Raw genomic sequence first — 19,614 nt, forward strand, 5'->3', positions numbered from 1 at the left:
TTATAGTTCAGGGTCTTCTACCATCAGATGCTGATGTGGAAAAAGGTTCAGGATGCTTCTCTGTATTTGTTCTGCAAAATACCTTACCTGTTTTTTAAACTGACTTTCTTCTTCCTCCAGCAATGTTGAGCTATCTCTTCATAGTTAAAAATGAGCTGCCTTCTGCCATAAAGTTTCTAATGGGAAAAGAAGAATCTTTTTCGTAAGTTGAATTAATTTTGGTGATTAGATTATAGAGTTTAATGTTTTGTAGATAAGTTTAAGCATATGCTTAAAAAAGCTCTTACGTGTTAGATACTCTTTAAGTTTGTCAAAGTAGATTTTCACAAGGGGTTAATAAAAACCAAGACAACTTTGGGAAGGAAAAGAAGATGGATAGGAAATTAAAATTTAAGTCATCACTGGTTATTCTCTTCACACACCAGGTTTTCATGAAGAACTGTGATTTATACAAACGTCTTACCATAGGATCCAATCTTTTACAGTGTTAGACAACACTTGAAGATATTTGGAACAATGGACGTTTATTATGTATTTCCCTGTGTTCTTAGCATCTTACAAGATTTTGCCCTGAAACACTGTCCATGCTATGAAATCCTTCAACACTGGCATATGAAAACAGCAGAATATTATACTTAGGTTTCTGCCACTTATTGCTCCTTGACATTTGCCAGCTTCTTTAATAGAGGGGTGGTATTTCTTTATAGTGGTAAATATCCTTTGCACTGGGTTATATGGTATGCTGGAGTGCACGAGAAGAAGATAGAGATCCCATTCCTCGGGCTTTCATTCTGAATTGCACTGCACATTGGAAATAGGTCATACAGAATGTCACTAGCGCTCTCCCTTCTCCCCTGTCTTGCTTTCCAGCAGGATTCAAACCGCTTTGCTAGAAGGAGAGGCAGCCTTGGCCTGGCTAGCGCTTGCCAGCTGGCAGGAGCCCAGTTTGCCACTCCAGGCACATGCCCGAGTGGTTTAGCAAACGAATTGTGGTGGCCCCCCCGGCCCCACTGTGCTGTATGTGTGGCCCTTTGCATCATCTTTCCTCGTCCTGGCAGGGTGGCCTATATCAGGTTACGGAGGGTGTTGTTCTGCCTCTCAGTCCCACTCACTGACCTCAGCAGGAGAGTGATGTTTTGTCTAATGACTATGAAAATCTGCTGCATCTGGGTCAGCAGTGCCATGTTTTAAGGGTTTGATACTTAACAAGTCTAGAAAGTTTAGATGTGGACCCCATCTCCTTTTGTAAGAGCTTGTAGGGTAGGGAGACCAACAATAGCTCTATAACTGCAGCAAAGAGGATGACTGACTGTGAGGAAAACCGGAGAAGGTTTAAGGTGCACTCATAGTGGCTTTTTTTTAATATTTTATGCAGGGCATGGTACGTGGATGGACGGATTCTTGTTGTCACAGTGACGTTTGGTATAATCCTCCCTTTATGTCTCCTTAAGAACTTAGGTAAGATGCAAATGCCATTGTGGGAATAAAATAAAGGAGCCCAGACATCATGCCACTGACAGCCACACTGGCACCTCAACTATAACAAAAAAAAAAAAAAAAATGTGCTCTCACTGTAACCTAAGCAGCCTCCCTGGTCCAGGAGCTATGTTTCATGCATCTTGGATCAAGTAGGCCTAAATTATCACGGTGGTTGAACTCAGTATAAACCAGCGTCATCCATACAACTGTGGAAATTGATTTTTAAAATTATAGTTAAGATGGTCTTCATTTCATAAGGCAATTCTATTTTATGTGTAAAAATAAGTTCACAAATTGTGAGATTACAAAAAATAATCTCTTTACCTATTAGCATCAAAATTTTTAGCGGTAAAGTTAATTCGAGGTATTGTACTTTGAAGTAAAATGTGTACACAGGATTGCATTTTCAAATGTGCTTGAATCCACAAAGATGCCAGTAAGTACTCAATGTATTTTTTAAAACCACGTAATGAGTTTTGGCACTGAAGTCCTGTTGACATCTTCCTTTTGAGGAAATAACCCATACTCAGCTGACACGGCTCATATCGGGGAATCTGGGTCATGTTCTGATTGCAATTGCACATTTTCAGGTTTGTTTCAGTTATCACAGCCCCTTTCAAAAGTAAAAGTAGTTTAACTGCTGTAAGTGTAACCTTCAGGAAGTCAAACACGTCAGAGCAAAGCTCAGGTCTGTCTGAAAGCCCAGAGGCTTGCGAAATGGGAGACTCCCACACCCGCAGGACGTGCTTTTGTCCTGCCCAGAAGCTCATGATACATATTAAATACATTTAAACTTTTCATGAAGCAGCAAAAAGACGTAAAAATCAAGATATGGCTAATAAAATAATTTTGTGTGAGATTTCCTTTTAATTTCTTTTAGGGTATCTTGGCTATACCAGTGGATTTTCATTAAGCTGCATGGTATTTTTCCTGGTAGTGGTAAGTTCAGCTTGCTTTCTTTGTTGGATGAGAGTTATTTGATAGGATATTCACAATTTCTCTGATGTTTTAACTTGCCTTTTATGATTATTTTTAGCCATTAGCTGTCTTCTGCTTTTATTCCAGGTTATTTACAAGAAGTTTCAAATTCCCTGTGGCGGATCGGAGCTAAATGCAACATCATCTATCCTATCAAATAGCTCAGCACATGAACATATGTGTAAGCCAAAGTATGTTATCTTTAATTCCAAGGTATGTTTCTTTTTATAATACTTATTTTTAATTTCCATAATATATGCACCTACACCCCGTGTTCTTAATCTGATCAGCACCACATAGGCCCTGATTCTCCATGCTTCCACTCGTGCTCCAGTGGTGAATGCCCAGTGGGTCTCGCCTAGTCTTACGGAGATGCTGTGTTGAATGTAGCTCCTTGTAGTCTTGCTCTGCCCTGGTAGTAGATGTGCTAAGGCTGTGAGCCCGAGCTACCACCAGACAACTAATGCTTTCTTTGGGAGAGTTTTCCTTTCCACTGCTTCTTACTATCCATGCTGCAACTGTGCTTTCAGGCTGTAGTTCAGCAGAGGCTGAGTAAGCCATTCCTCCATCCAAAGCCCAGAAGTAATCCCTCTCTCCTTCTCCACACAAACCACTTCTTTGTGACAGGGTACAGGTTTCCACAGCCATATGGTGAACTGGATTGCAAAAAGGATACAGCTGAAAGCTAATCCAGCAAAAATTTGATTGCCTTTCAGCTGGATGCTTTCCTCCATCGCCACACAGCTGCAGGAAACGTTATGCCAAGAGGATGCAAAAGAGCAACTGGCTGTAGCTATGGGAGAAGGAGGATTGCTCCTGTCAGCTGTGCTGGGGCGCAGTGCGTGTTAAACAGCGCCTTGTCCAGCAGGGCAGGGTCCTCAGAGTGTCACAGTTGCATTTGTGGGTAATGGGCATGTGTAGCATATGTGTGCAAAAATCAAATTTTTTAAAATTCATCCTACCAGCTTCAGTTGAGGAAGCCAATCTGAGCACTTTTCTATAGTTGGGGGCAGCCTTCAGCCCAGATCCAGTGTGACAGACTGAGAATTAGTTAACTTGGTGTGCAATAGCAGCTTAAGTGCAGGTATATTTCAGATGGCGTTGAAGGGCAGTTTTCTTCTCCTACAGTAAGTGTCAGCATTTGCCTCAGAGTCAGTGGAGACACATCGGAAGGATTGGTCTGTCAGAGGATGGCTGAGGTTGGCAGGGACTTCTGGAGGTCATCTGGTCCAACCCCCCTGCTCAAGCAGGGCCACCTAGAGCCACTTGCCCATCACCATGTCTGGGCAACTTCTGAATACCTCCATGGGTGGACACTCCACAATGGCAGCGTGCTGTGAGTGAGGGAGGGGAGGCAGCACAGGCCCGGGTGAGGAAGGACCACTGGAGGGCAGTCAGTGTATTTACTGACTCTGTCAGGCCTGGGGCGTGCCCCCAGGATGGCTTCTGTGGGAAGGGGATGCCTGTGGCCAGTGCGAGCATATTTCAGAGGGCTGGGGAGAGCTGCCTGTAGGGATGGACTCATTTTGTCCTCGCAGGAGGACCTGTTTTTCATGTGATCTCTGCTCATACCCATTCCCTGGGGAGAATGGAAGTTCTTCGGTGCTGAGATCATTTGTGAAGTTTGGCTGTACACTGAAGACTGAAACCCATTCAGGTTTTTGGTGGAGAAGGGGGTGAGATCCCCCTTCGGAGGCCTCCTACACTTCCTGGTGACGTAACGGTCTCTCTCTTTCCCCAAGGAAAAGCATGCTCCCTCCACAGCCCTCCTAGCCCTTTTGTTGGCCTGGGAAATGAAGGGACTCAGTCTGGTACCTTGAAATATCCATTTATTTGTAAGTTCTGCATTCCTCTTCTCTTTTCTTACAGTCTGGAAATGGGCTTCCTCTTCAGGACTTCAGCCTTAGCACCATGGGTGCGCACCCCTCTCCATGCCAAGGCAGGGTAGCGTAGCGGTGACCCACCATATGTCCCTTTTATGCGTGATGGTGTGCTAGTACCGGTGGCAGTAGCTGGGCAGGGAAACCCATCCCAGGGAGCAAAACCAGCAGCCACATGGCATCCAGCGCTGTGCTCGGTGAGCAGAGTCAGGACTGTGCTCACGCGACCAACGCAAAGACTTCGTCCTCCCATTGAAAGAGCACTGCTCTCCATATTTCATTAAATACGTGCTAATTGACAGGTCTTCTGCCTTCTCTGAAGGCTCTCAATGTTCAGTTGCAGAGTCCAAAGAGTTGGGAGCTGAGGTAGTTGAACATGGATCATTTCTTCACGCCTCTGGGGCAATTACTTCTTCTTAACTTCTTTTCTGAAATTCTCTCTGAACAGACCGTGTACGCTTTGCCCACCATTGCTTTTGCGTTTGTGTGCCACCCGTCAGTACTCCCGATTTACAGCGAACTTAAAGAGTAAGCAGCCTTTCTCTCTTTTTTTTTTTTTTTTTTTTCCCCATTTAATTGTTTTCAATTGCTTTAGATGGAAAATATTAGAGCAGAGGTGCTCTGAGTCATTTGTGCCATTCGGAGGAGATGTGCTTTAATAACACCCAACAAGCCAACGAGCGTGGCTGTCAGCTAGAAAAATCTGGCCTCCCAGGAGAGCCGCTGGGGCGGGGGTGAAGGAGGTTGAGGATAATGCAATACTTTGGGATTTTTCTCTGAAAGTACACGGCAGCCTGGGGAGAGCCAAGTTGTGCTGGTCGTTATTTGGCATAGGGTAGAGGCGTTTGTTCAGCTAACGGTGTTTGTCCCAGTGCAACTAAAAATCTGTTGCATTACCAGGAAAAGAAAAAAAAAAAAAAAGAAAAAGAAGGACTTTCAGCCTCGCCTGTACTAAAAGACCTTTGTCGGTACGGCTTTTCTCACTGACACCTCTGGCTGGGCAGGGTTGTGTGGAGCTGGAGACTAGCCCTGCTGCGACATCGCTGGCAGCCCTGGGGGGCTGCAGTGGGGTCCTGGGCCATGGGGGCAGCCCCACGGGAGAGGACAGGCTCAGTCAGACCATTGGGTGCCCTCAGGTCCCACCTACTCAGTTGGGTGCCTTTGAGTTTCAAGTGACTTCAGCAGGTTCCCAGGTGCTTATTTCAGGCATCCCTCTGTGGATTTAAAAGTCTAAGTTTAGGTACTGGAATGTGAATATTTCAGAACAAATATCTAAAAATGAAATGTTTACACTTAACCTATTTTACAGGTCTACAGTGGTCTACATACATTATTTTCTACCTATGAGGACACAAATATTTCTTTGCAAACATTCAGAATGTTTTTTTTTTCCTTCTGTACAATTTTACTCTTCCTTTATTTTGACCTTTTAATTTAATTACTGAAGTGTTCAAGGGCTTTCCCTCTCCACTCGGCTTCACCCTTCACTCTGTTTCAGAGGGTACAGCCAGTGATCAGAGCCACAGGGCGGACCCACCATTTCTTGACTTAAGCCCCAAGTAAGGTCCATTTTCCCTAGTCCTTTCCTTCCTTGTGCAGCTGTCAATGAATTCCTGTTTTGAAAGAAAATGCATTCATGAGTCTCCCCAGAATTACTATATTTATGCAAAGACTTAATACATTTTTTAACAGCTATTGAAAAATCCAGCCCAACCATTTTTATGTTTTTTTTTTCTTCTTTCTCCAGCCGTTCACAGAAAAAAATGCAGTTGGTTTCAAATATCTCATTTTTTGCCATGTTTGTGATGTACTTTATGACTGCCATATTTGGCTATTTGACTTTCTATGGTAAGTATGCAGTTCTTTACTGATCAAAGTATAAAGGGAATACATATGAAATCAATAGTGTATCCCAGCTGGAACAGAAAGTCGCATCCACTTATATTAAAATACTTTTTCAAATCATTTTCCTTAAAGTTTTTATATTGAAGGGACAAATCCTTTCCTCCTTTCCCCCAGTGGATGAAACGCACAAGTGAAAGTATTATTTGCAAAAGGCATATTCAAAAGATGAGGGAGAGATTTGTTTAACAGAATTGGGGATTAGCTGGGTCCCACTAAAGATTTTAGTTCCAATGTCCTCACCTGAATGTTGTACATTGGTAATGACTGAAGTGTTCATATCTGCATAAAATGAGACAGATTTGAGAGCAGGTCCTAGGAAATGAGTATCAAATCAGCCATCACAGCTTTTTCATTTTCTTATTGATGCTTTCATCGTATAGGCAAAGGACCAAATATTTTCCCTGTGTCCCTTCAGCTGACCCCTTCAGGTCTTGGTTAAATAAACTGGCAGTGGGGAAGCTTCGAGTGTTGTCCCAGCTCAGCCACCAAAGGATGGTTATTTCAGTGTTGGAGACATGCACCCTGTCTCTTTTCATACCTATCAATTCACTTAAAGAAACAAACAAATGATGTTGTATTGCTAAATGATACAACATGTATGCCCTAAAGGCACAATTATTAAATAAAGTACGATGAAATATGAATGTTGCCCAGGAAGGTACTCCCTTGTTCCAGTATAATGGGAATGTTGAAAAGTAGTGTCTTTTTCCATGGACCATTAAGAGGTTACAAGACACGTGACAAAACTGCTGTTTGCCTTTTACCTCAGAGTCACCAAAAGGTCATCAGTCTTTTCCACCCTATTCCAAGTGACCTTTTTGTTACAATCTCCTCATTCATGATACCGTTCCTTGTGAGCCATGTATTGCAAGAGAAAGAAAATAAGTAAATATGAAATGTGGCATTTTTCTTCAAAGGTGTACCTATCTCATATTTGTTTTCTCAGGCTCTCATTCTGATTATGAGGCCTTGAGTCTGCATGCGTTGAAGTAACTTGAGGTCATCTCTTCTAATTTTCCCAATAAAACCGCAAATACGCTGCAAGTGACAACAGCAACAGCCATTCTCATCCAGCTGCTCCTGTTTAACACATTTGCATAGAAATGCATCAAATTAGCAGCCCCAGGGAGCAAGTGGGTGTAAATCAGCACGGACCCCTTCGCTTTGGCAGGGAGGAGATTCTGATGTGATTGCCCCAGGGATCTGAGGAGGCAGATCCGTGGCGCTCCCCTCTGGGAATCTCCCACACCCCTCAAGGACGAGGGTCTGGAGTCCATGGAGGAGGTAGGGGCTGCGTCCTTCTGGCCCTCCCGAGGGGGAATGGCGGAGGAATCCCTGGGGTGTCTGGTGTGCCTCTCCCCACGTCAGGCGTCCCTGCTCCCCAGCACCGAGAGCCCGCGGGTGGAAGCTGTGCGGCTCTGCTGGGGCTTCTGCAAGGGTCAGTGCCATGACAGGCAGCAACAGACACACGGGCGGAGTATAAAACTCCTCCACTTTGATCCTTCTTCCCCTTGAGACTGACAAGACCTTACCTTTCATACGTTTGCTTAGTTTTCTAACCCTCTTCTCTACCCTTACCTGGGTAAGAACAGCATTTTTATTGTGGCCATTTCTTCTTTACACCAATAGTACTTGTCTGTTTGCTGTGTTCTCAAAAGTGTTGCAGTGATGACTATATTTACATTGCAGAATTACAGAAAAGAGGTGTTTTTCTTCCCCTAAAAGGTCACACTGTGGTTGGGCTCTGTGGTGTATCTAGCTGAAAGGAAAACAGACCTTCAACTGTAAGCCTTGCCCTTCACTTCCTACCTGGCTGCAGTCCGTGAGCGGTACAGAAGTTGCAGTCTGTGCTTGCAGGAGCAGAGTAAGCTCTGTGTTGCAGAAGCTGTGCATGTGCCCGGCTTGAAAACCCCACTCCTAATCTGCAGGGAGGTGGGAGAGCGTTTTCTTTCTCCTGGTGGGGATTCAAGCACTGCATAGGTGGTGTTCACCCGTGGTCTCCCTCAGAAAGGGGTCCTGGGGGGAGCGTAGAGATTTCGCCGCAGGACAGATCCCTCTGCCTCCAGGAATACGTGAGGTTTTACCGAGTGCCAAAGGTTTTAAATTAGACGTGGCCACCAAGTTCCCTTTAAGGATTTTGGTTTATGAGCTGTTACGTTTTACTGCCAGCTTTCTAAGATTAGCAGGTAGAAACAAAACATGAGCCTAAAAAGGGGCAGAGAGTATGTTTTGTGGCGTGCTTAACAGCCACCCCCTGAGGTTATTGCTCCTAGATACCTAAAAGTTAAAAAGCAAACACATAGGTCCCTCAGCAACTTGATTTTCCTGTTGGTTAGCACACACAGACCCCCTCTACACTATTTATCACAGCTTCAAAGAAACATTTTTGCAGGTGGTCATATTAAAATATTGCCAGCACCACCCCCCCTTAGGCACCACCCCCCCATGATTTGTCTTGGCTGCTGGGGCTGCCGGCCCCTGTGGGGCTGAGCTGCAGGCGCTACCGGGGCGGGGGGGGTGGTAGGTTCAAGAGAAAAAGCCACCAGGGCAGCCCTCGGAGGAGCTGCCGAGGGACTTGAGTGCAAATGTCAGAGCGTCCCACTGAGAGCTGACCCGAGACAGGCTTTGTTCTTGGTTGAGAACAGGGGCACTGCTTTTTGCTGGAAGTTTATTTGCTGTTTAGACTAATATAGCTCAAAACCTTGTAGTTTATATTAAGTTCAGCCGTTGCAGTGCATGTGGTTATTTTTATATCATTTGAAACTTTTTTTAAAAAGAAAAGCCCACGAAACCAATTAGAAATAGCTTATTTCACTTTACTTATTTTTTTATATATGTAAGCAAGCTTTTGTGTATGTCTCACTGTTGTCTTTCCTACAGTGAAAATTACCTTAGTCTTAGGCATGTGCTGTCTTGAATTAGGATGCATTCCTAAATTCAGGCCTCCAAAGGATTAATCTTGAATAATGGGATCATTAGGATTTGTTTCAAAGCGCTGTTTTAACTCAAGAATGTTTCATTCCATACTCTTTCGTTTGCAGATAAATCACTTGTTGTTCAAGAAGGCTGTTGTTAAGCCATGATTTTTGTGAACCAATTGCCTGTTCGCCAGAACATTTATCTTACTGTCTTTTCCATAGACAATGTGCAGTCAGATCTGCTTCACAAGTATCAGAGCAAAGATGACATCCTCATCCTGACGGTGCGTTTGGCTGTGATCGTTGCGGTGATACTCACGGTGCCGGTGCTGTTTTTCACTGTAAGTAAAAAAGCTCCGTGCGATTTGGAAGTCGGTAACGGATCCACACGGCATTTCCAGCAGTTGCCGAGGCAGTGATGTTGCAGCTACAAAAAGAGCTTGAGTTTGGGTCAGTCTTTTCCCACACCAGACTCCCACTAACTTCTGGAGAAGTTCTCCCTGCAGGAAATAAATTAGTCACTTTTGGTCTTAAATCTGTTTTAAATTGAATCCACAAGAGCCCCCTCTTACTTCACATTACTTCTCTGGAGCAGGCTCAGAGGTGAAGTTGACCTTTAAGTGCAGAAGGATGCCAACAGACATGTTGGAAAGAGAGCGGTATCCTACTTCAGATGCATTTATACCTACAGTTTTGAAATATCATATTAATTTTAAGGATTATTTCAAAGGACATTGCATCAGAGACCCCGAAATTTCTGACAAATCTATGCAGAGCTTGTCACATGAAGAACTGGTTAAAACAAACATGGGAAGCTTTGAATTGGCTTACAGGCTATTCCTGACAGAGACCTCTCTCTCTCTTCCTACAGGTGCGTTCATCATTATTTGAGCTGGCTAGAAAAACAAAATTTGACTTATGCCGTCATGTTTTGGTTACTTTTGTTCTTTTGGTTATCATCAACCTGTTAGTCATTTTTATCCCAACCATGAAAGATATTTTCGGAGTTGTAGGTACAGTATCCTGGTTTTGTACTACTAATAAAAGACAGTTGCTAATCAGCAACACAAAAATTAGCTGTTGCTGACAGCTAACAAAACTAATTTATTGGAATTTTACAGGGGTCACTTCTGCCAATATGCTGATTTTCATTCTTCCTTCATCGTTGTATTTAAAAATTACACAGCAGGATGGATCCAAGTTGACTCAGAGGATTTGGGTATGCATTCCTTTCCCATGCAATGCTTTTGTCGTGTCATTCCTTATAGTGTGCTAGATGCAAAGTGTACCTAACCTGAACGTATGTGTGAGCTTCTTTGCATTACTTTCTCCCCTTGCTTAAGCCAGGTGGCAGCCATGCTTGCCCTTCTCCTTCGCTTACCCTGGGGCTCTCCCAGTGGAGGGGCCGTACTGGGCAGGGCACCTCGTGTTCTGGGGGGGCCCTTCTCTGCAGGGCAAGGGGCTCTTCTCCCGGCTGGCAAGCCATAGCTGCCAGCAGGGTGCAGGTTCCCCTCCAGCCCGCTTCAGCCAACATTTCAGCCCAGCAAAAACTTTCTCTGTTTCTGTGTGTTGATCCAGAAAGTGTGCAAAGCGCTCCGTTTGTGGTACTCCTCATGGTTTTAATGGACCTGAGCCAGACTTAGGGTGCTTCCACCAGAAGCAGCCGGCTGAAATGTTAACCCTTAGGCATGTATAAGCAGATGGGAGTGGGCCATGGAAAGATTTCCTGTGAGCCCCAGAAATTGCTGCAGCTGAAAACACACAACACTCTTGTGTATTCCCAGTCTAATGGGGTGCACACTGGAAACATCGTAAGGTCAGACCTTCCTGCTCTGAGCAGACAGGCAGGAGACCCGTGTTTCGCTTGTGGTTCCATGAACAGACCCCAGGGTGAAAGGGCTGAACTTTAATGGAGACATATCCAATGGGAAGAGTATACTTATTTCCGTGAGGCTTTGAAAAGAGCAGAGCCAACTGGTCCTAAAACCAGACTCGCTTAATCATCTTTAGGGATGATCAGAGTTTAAGAAGTGAATTGAAAGGAGAAAAAAATTGGTTTTGGTGTTCAGCGAGTAATTATTAATGATGGTAATCTGTTTAATTATCTGTAGGTCTTGTCTTTACCAGAAGTGCTATCCCATTTTAGTTGATAATTTTGATACATCACCTTGTAAATCTCCTTAAGAGGAGAATTTAACACACTTGAATTAATTGTCTTTTTATTCATTTATTTTCTCTCTTTTTTGTTCCAGGCTTCTCTTTTCTTGGCACTGGGGATAATGTTTTCCCTAGTGAGCATTCCCTTGGTCATCTACGACTGGGTACAGTCAGGAGGTAGTGGGGAAGGCCACTAAAGTTCACCCCCTTCTGAGAAGACACCCCTGTTTGCTACACACCAAAATCACAACCATCCGTTCTGTTATCTATTCCATCTTTTGTGAGTTTACTCAAATCAAATCCAAATAATGATTATCCAGTACTGAAAATACTGTTATGGGTGTATTTTCTTGCAGAAAACAGACCCATTTTTCCAACAGGAGTATCACTCTCTTCCCCGATACCGAGTTAGCAGATCAGCGCTAAGTCTGTGTTAATTGTCTGTGAGACTATCTAAAGCGTTGCTCATAGGAATTCATCACAATTAATTTGTTTCCCCTCTTCCACCCATGAATTGCATTGTTCCATTATTATCCTTACCCCTTCAACCCTAAGCTCTGCTCCTTTAGGGCAGCAGCGCCTGTTGTTACCAATACCAACTGCAGTGATGTCAGTTCACACCCTTTCCTTGCCGCCCCCCCCCCCCCCCCCCCCCGTCTATTTAGCCAAAACTCTGCTCTCCAATTGTACGTATCAGGTTTGTTGTTTGTTTGTTCTGTTGCTGTTTCGTGCTACATTTGCCTCACTGGGTTAAGTGTACCTGCCATTCTGGATACGGGCACGAAAAGCACCATGAGAGTGTAAATGAGCGTTGGATAAGCGTAGGTCCTAAATCTGGTGCTTCTCTCTGATGTTCTGGTGAGGGAGTTAGTTTTAGGGCTTGGCCCTTTCGTGGCTTTGGGTGCAGACCTCTATGTGTGTGTGTGTGTCTTTGTGATGGGGTGCAGAGAGCAGGACAGCCATCACCACCAGCCACTGTTCCCCTGGAACACTTCAGTTGGAGCCTGACCAGAACTAGGCTTGACCCCAGACCATGAGTGCTTGAGCCTGAAAAGCAGCAGACACTTGGAGATTTCCACTGGAAGTCTGCATTTTCTTCAGCATTAAACCATTTACTCATGCCCCACTTCTCTCAGAGAAAAAAAAAAAAAAAAAAAAAAAAAAAAAGGGAAAAAACCCACAAAACCCAACCAAAACTCCAGTTTGATCAAATCCTGCACATTTAATCATATCTCATGCTTTTTCCGTTCTGGGATTCATTTGTGCATACCTTGTAGAGACTGGCTCCTCTCTTGTGTCTTGCCCTCCTCCCACTGAAATCAGCAGGGTTTCTGGCAGCAGTGGGAGCAGGATTTGACTCACCCTGCCAAACTACTGGATTTCTAATGGAAATTGAAATCTAACATTTCTTTAAACAAACAGAAACACTTTATATCTAAAATGTTTCATGTACATTTCTCATCGATTCTCCATAATAATTAAAGACATTTGATTACTACTAGCAGAAACACTGTAACTTGCATCTGTTGTCCACAAAATAAGCATCTGCCTAATGCCTTATAGCTGGTGTAGGGAACTACTTGTAGAGACTCAAATGCTAAGCAGGTGATTGTTAACCATCCTAAGCAGGCATCTTCTATTAGTGCACTGCCAGCGTAAACGTATTCACTTTGTGTCATTCACCGTGTGAGCTCAAAAGCGTCTCAAAACATGATCCTGGCTCCCACTGAAAGAACCGATGGCTGAAGGGAGCCCCACTTCGCACCCCAGGGCTGAGTGATGCCCGCGGTATGCTCCAGCCATACCTGTCAGTATGCAGTGACCCTCTTGCTCCCAGTAGCTGGTTCATTGCCGACTCCCATTGTAACTGTGGAAGGAGACTGTCTTCAGCTGTGGGGAAGCTGTCATTGCAGCTTGCTTTTTCTAAGGTTAGGGACGGAGAATTTGGGATCTTGAGATTTCTGTGTGAGCTACTGAATTGCCTCAGTTGCCATTGTCGTGTCCTACATGGCTTGAAGTCACAGAGTTGAGACCACAGAGCACTTCTCAGGATGTTGACAGTTGGTTTCTAAGGATAACATCCAGAGAGGTTAATTTGGGGCCTTCCTTGGAATTTGGGCATTGAGATGCAGAGCGTTCATGCTGCAGAAACTAAGCCTACTAAACCTGGACTTCTAGATCTGTACCTCGGCCTAGGCAGTGAGGTACCCTGCTCTGTTGATACTCCACTGTGATCCAGAAATAAGGCAGAGTAGACTCTGCAGGCTGCCCAAGTCCTTGGAGTAGCCCAGCAGCAAGAACAAAACTGGAAGCCTCCTCTCTCTGGGCAGAGTGACCTGCTAGATTGCAGAGCAGGGTTCCCTTACTCGATCTTCCTCATGGCCCCTCAGACCTTCAGTCACAGGCTCCCAGCAAGGTCTCTGGTGCAGCATCCTTCCTCCCAAACACCCTCCAGCCCAGCACTGAACACACAAACTGCTGAGCTACCTGCAACCCCCAGGCTAAGGTCACTCGTGCTTTCCTTTGGCTGGTCTCAAACCCTTGCCTGCGGTGGTGCAGGTCTCCAGTTCTCTGCACTGTCTCTTTACAAGACTGATCCCTGCCCTTACTCACAGAGGAGTCCATACCCGAGCCTATGAGCCCAGGGGTTAGACAAGCTCTGCAGAGAAAAACCTATGCTTGGTTCCTATCTCCTCGCTGCTTGTTGCAGGCATCTTCCCAGCTCGGGGTGTAAGTTTGTGGCTCCCCTTTTGCAGGCACCCAACCCTCCCTGGTCACTGCAGCAGGAGCCCAGCATCTCACTCCATTCTCTGACTCAGCTTGCTGGGGTCACGTTTTCAGGTGCCTTATAATCTCTCTGGATCTTATCCTAAAAAACCTAACTCAGACCTGAGAATGCTGTACTGTGTTATCTTCAAGATGCTCCGGGGCTCTCCTGCTTTCTTCCCCCCCCTTTACCTTTCTACTACTGATTTATGAGCAGTGCAGCTCTGTGCATCGGGGGGTTGTGAGAGAGGAGATCCTGTGACCAACTTTCAAGTATCCAGGTATGAGCTAGAGGTCTGATCTGCTGCACAGGGTCCCAGCAAGGTCACAACTGCAACATCTCCCACTCCCCGCCATAGTCTGTAGTCTTGTGTTTAAAATACCAACCATTGAGTTTTGGCACCCAGCTTCTTCAACTTGAAGGGTTGTTGGGTGACTGATTGCTCCTTGCATCTTCCCAAATCTCCTCCATCGCTATCCCTCTCTCTCTCCTCTTTGCTATTCTGCCTTCTTTTTCCTGGTTTATTTGTATACTGGAGTTTTACTGGATAAATAGGGAGAAGAATGATCTGGGTGTGTGCATAGAATGAAATTACCCCAGGTACTGGACTATCAAAGCATATCTTAGATACTAAAAAATAGATACCCAAAATTCTGAGTCTTTAAACAGACTTTGTTTCTGGGTTTCTGAAAAAAAAAAAAAAAAAAAGAGGGAATTTTGCTTAGACTGATTTACTGGCATCATATTTATAGGTATTTATGGAAAGGAATCATGTGTTTATTGATGTCTGTGGTAATGAACGTGAAATAACGTGCTTTTTGTTTTCTCATCAGGTTTATACATTCTTAACAGAATGCAATAGACCCTGCTGTAACTGTCAACATCAGTGATGGATGACAATATTTGTATGAGGTTATCTGTAAAATGTACTGCTGTTATTCAGTTCATTTGGACTAGTGAACTTGTAGCCAACAATGTACGAGTCCCACATTTTAGCTAGGATTTTAAGAGCACAGTGAAATGCTGTAGGAGTTTCTCTGTTGTTAAAATAATAGAATCCAGAGTACCGTATCTACTTAGTAGGTGGTAGCATGCTTTCTTTTCATAGAGAGTTTATCACTATTGTGAGCACTGCAAATGTCAGACTGGATGCAAAATTGCTCCTAATAACTACAACAAAAGACTTTGAAATTCTTGTTTGCATACAGCAACAATTGATTGGTGAGGGACAAGGAAGGACTAATTAGAAGCAGGGGCTCCTAATAAGATCGTAGGAGTTAATCCTACAGTTAAAAGACAGCCTTCCTGCCTCTCCTAGTCCACAGCACATTGCAAAGAAAATAGTCATGAGCTTAAAGCACCCTTATGGTTGCAGAATACAGCTGCCCTTCTCTGTCCGATGGCAAACACACCTAGTAAGTGAAACGCACTAAATTGTTATTTGGGAACGGTATCTCAGGAGCAGTGACCTCTCAGGGTGATGCTTGCTCTTGGTCAGAGGGCCAATGCCAAATCCGTGGCCGGCACAGACCCTCTGTTGTTCTGACACGGACTGCGTGGTGCCCGGCCCGTGCCCAGGCCCAGGACAGGATGGTGGGTCTCATCCTGCGAGGTCAGGGATGGGGATGCCCGTCCGCTCCTGAGGGCTGCAGCCCTGAGCCACACACCAGCCCATAGCTTGTGCTCCACTTGCAATAGGTCACACATGCAAACACAGGTTTGGTGATACAGGGGCTATGTCTGTACATCTGCCTTACAATGCATAAGCACCACAGCTCTCTGATATTATTAAAAGTAACAATGAATGGTATGTCTAGCTTATCTTTAAACAAGTAAGTTTCTTTGCTTGAACCTTACATTAAGGCTAAAGAGCATCTGGGTCAGAACAAAACTCTTTCCATATGGTGGTGTCCCACCTCCAGTCCTACTGTCCCCCGTTCCGTGCCTGTAGGAGAAAGGCACAGCAGAATGTACTCGGCTCCATCAGCAGCTCCACGAGATGGCTTTATCGCCTGGCGCCAGGGTGCTTTCTTAAACAATTCCCCAGAGCCCTTGGAGTCAGGAAGATCCTTAGTTCCTGTAACTTACACAAAGAATGTTTTATTTGTATCTAATGTAAGGATTTCTGTAACAAACTGTGAAAAAAGAAAAAAAAAAAAAAAGAACTAATTAATAAAAATTATAGGGCTGGAAAGGTCTAGAATTCACAAATTGTACACATGCCTATGTTTCTGAAGACCAATCTATGCAGTTGTGTTGTATTGTAGGAAATTTCATTTTTATGTACATATATATATTGTAAATAAATAGGATGCTGTATATTTTTGCAGTTGTTTATCCCCTAAGATATAGAAGTGTTGAGATAGGCTCTGAATATTAAGAATAATTTTAATAGAAATACAAATACTTTAGCTTCTGACTTAGCAAAATGTATATCCTTTCCTTTCTCTCAAAAGTTCACAAGTTAAATCCTAAACTTGAAATTATAATTACATTGCTAATGTAACAAGAAAAAGCGAAATAAAAGGTCCAATGAAATTGCTAGGATTAATTCCAGTGCATGACTCCCTGTTTTCTCATCAGCAAGTTAGCCAGTCTTTCTGCTGGGTAAAATATCTCCCTTGTAAAAGGCCCCTTTGGTACGCAGGTACCTCTCACCTCCTCAGCTGAGATCAGGTGGTAGTAAAGTACTGGAAAGGCTTTATGCCGAACCAGAGCAAACTGCAGCCAGCAGTTTGACCCAGCGTTATGCCATGTTGTATCCATGCGTGTATTTACCCAACTAGTACAAACAGAAGTCAGGGCAGGACTTTTGCATTCCCATTTTCAGCCACCAGAAATGCCTGCAGTTCAGAAAAAAAGCACTACAAGCCAGGGGTGGGCAGCTACCAGAGCAATTTGTGCCATTTCTAGCCTGTTCCCTTCCTGCAGTCCTGCGGCTGCTCCTCCGCCGCAGACCCAGGCACGTTGCTATCATACGACCAAAACACCAGCACCTGAGGCTGACGAGAGCATCCCCAGCCAGGGATGGCTTGCACATCCCACCCTGCCAACGGGCAGAGGCCAGTAGTTTGGTCGTGGGATGGCTGCGTGTCCAGGGCTGCGGATGATGGGAGGGGAGGGCTGTGTACGTCCTGAGAGTGCCTCCGTCAAGGGCCTTGCGTAGACTTTCTCACTGGTAAAGCACGGGAAAAAAGTTTTTTCAGGACTGCTGAAAAACTGAGGTTGAGAAATGCATCTTAAAATAATTGGGGTTTTTTTCCCATGTTTACTTTATGGTCTTGGATGAAAATGAAACTTGAAATTATGTTTGCTTTCACCGTGAGCACAAATTTGAGGAAAAAAACTATATGCAGTTACTTCTACAGAGCTTTTCAAATTAATACAAGTGTACGTTTTGTTTTCAGTGTTATAGCCAACAAAATATAAACTGTAAAGGTATTTTTCCACAAGACTTGAACTTTAACTTGTTTATAGAAACCTGTTTTTAGTGTCCTAGGGTATGTTAAGGCTCACCCAGATCCAGTATAAACAATACTGTTTGAATGATGTATGCTTGATATGAGCTCGTCTCTAATAGGTTGTTGAAGTGAGTCATCGGTAATATTTTGCTCCTGCTAACATCACCATACTTTGTGCTGCTCATATCCAAATAAACGATGCAGATTTTCAGTTTCTGTGTGTAAATAAATGAAAAAAAAAATTGTATTAAGTTCTATAATCTCTCTGTTACCTCTATAGTTTTTAAACATTAAAATTGTGATCTAAACTAATGTTGGGGCCATACTCATTCTTTCAAAGGGGTGACTATATATCATTATAATGCCTTAAATAGCATGTGCTCCCTGCTCTTATACAAGTATTTTCACTGAACTCAGGGCATCCAGCTCTTGCAAAGCTAACTCTACTAGACTTGGTGCAGTATATAGAGCAAAACATCAATAGATGGCTATGTAGCATTAACATAAAGTTTCCGATAAAGTTTAAGAGGGACCTGAAGCTAGGACATATGTTCACCACAGACTGGGGTTGCTGAAGATGGCAGCATTTCTCATGCCTCTGGCTTGACGTGGTCTTCTTGTATCCCCAATGTCAGCCAGATCTCTGAGTTCATCTGACCAGTCCCTACTTGGGGTTGACAAAGGAAAAGAAAATTACTGTTTCCTAGGTCAAGGGATGCAGCTCTGAAGGAAGAGATTCCCCAATATGGTTCAAGCAGGGTCTTAGTTTGACTTAAGTTCATGTGAAATTGCAGTTAGTCTTCAAGCTGAAGCTCAAATTCAGGCCACTGTTAAAGCATCTCATTTCCCACTACACCAAGAGGTAAGCACTCAAGCCAACTTTAAGTGAAGCATGGAGAAAGTGGAGATGATAAGTGAGGGACAAGTGCTAAGTCCATTTCCAAGCGTTTCTAATCACAAACCCATGATAAACTGAACATGGGCTTTGCTTCTTACACCCTGTTCTCAGACCCATGCAGGACAGCAGAACCATTTGCTTTACAGTCAGTTGTGCTAGCAATCTCTGGCTGAAATACTGACTTCTCAACACAGATTCCAGTGCAGTTAGACATAAGCTTTCAGGCAGCCTGACATATGTGTTCTGTAAACATCAAGTGCCATTCATTTCTCTTTCAACTTACAGAAAATGGAGACTCAAAGCTGTTGGTGTTACACTGCTAAATGCCACGGTGCTGGCAAAGGACAGCGCTGCTGGCTTAGTGTGCCTCAGCCTTGCCATGGCTCACTGCTTGAAAAACATGAGGTTATTGGGATTCTTGGAAAAAGGTGTAGTTCGGCCAAGGCTTAGACAATAGGGCTAGGGAAGTAAACTGTGACGGGCTGAAGTGGCACGAGCCAGCCCTGTCTGGGAGCCAATCTGCAGAGCAAAGCCACCTTGTGAGGCTGATGGTGGTGCCTGGCTGACAGCCACCCTCTTTTGAGATCCCTGTGCTATGGGCCCACGGAGGCTGCTGCCCTGGAAAAAATGGAGGGAAGCATATCATCACAGGAGTCAGAACATACCACAGGAACAAGAACCACAATCCCTCCTTGGAAAATGCCACCTGGCTTAGTCTCAGGTCCTTTTCCTGGAGGTAACCAGATCCTCCTCCCCCTGCCTGCTATGTCACCTTGGGAAAGTGTTTGCCCAGTGGTCAGCAAAACTTAAGCACTGTCCTCTTGCCAGTTATGAAAAGGTGGTGAAGATAATGAAAAATTCACCTGGTTTTTGGTGGCAATTATTACTTCAGACTACACCCTTTGAATTTACCAGGCACTAACCATGCCCATGACATGGTCCCATGAGCTCTTCCTTCCTGAATACCTTTTGAGATCTGTGGTCAGGTAAATTCCCCAAAATTATTCTTTCCAAACCCCATTGTTTTCCCAACAGTGCTCACTTCCCATAAGCTTACCAACAGCTAGATGACCCCCACTGCTGCCTGCTACAGACCTGCCCCGCAGCCCAGGCAAAGCTGCCGGCTCCCCTCAGCTTGCTTAGGAGGGGTTCGCTCAACCATTCCCCTTGC

General features: G+C 44.4%; 1 protein-coding gene across 3 annotated transcripts in view; it reads left to right on the top strand.

Annotated features, from left to right (window-relative positions):
* Positions 1 to 17,776, top strand: part of SLC38A1 (solute carrier family 38 member 1) — a 42,266-nt gene extending 24,490 nt beyond the window's left edge. For 2 of the 3 annotated variants that reach the window (XM_033000033.2, XM_033000035.2), the window contains 10 exons: positions 121 to 202; positions 1,376 to 1,458; positions 2,360 to 2,418; positions 2,545 to 2,670; positions 4,786 to 4,865; positions 6,085 to 6,185; positions 9,383 to 9,501; positions 10,032 to 10,173; positions 10,282 to 10,379; positions 11,413 to 17,776. In XM_033000033.2, coding sequence (XP_032855924.2) covers positions 121 to 202; positions 1,376 to 1,458; positions 2,360 to 2,418; positions 2,545 to 2,670; positions 4,786 to 4,865; positions 6,085 to 6,185; positions 9,383 to 9,501; positions 10,032 to 10,173; positions 10,282 to 10,379; positions 11,413 to 11,514 — 992 coding nt within the window. In that variant the 3' untranslated portion in view covers positions 11,515 to 17,776. The remainder of the gene's footprint in view (positions 1 to 120; positions 203 to 1,375; positions 1,459 to 2,359; positions 2,419 to 2,544; positions 2,671 to 4,785; positions 4,866 to 6,084; positions 6,186 to 9,382; positions 9,502 to 10,031; positions 10,174 to 10,281; positions 10,380 to 11,412) is intronic. The other variant, XR_004408136.2, reaches the window with a different exon arrangement.
* The last annotated feature ends 1,838 nt before the right edge of the window (positions 17,777 to 19,614 follow it).

This window comes from Tyto alba, unplaced genomic scaffold (assembly GCF_018691265.1).
Source record: "Tyto alba isolate M040663 unplaced genomic scaffold, T.alba_DEE_v4.0 Super-Scaffold_2, whole genome shotgun sequence".
NCBI lineage: Eukaryota > Metazoa > Chordata > Aves > Strigiformes > Tytonidae > Tyto > Tyto alba.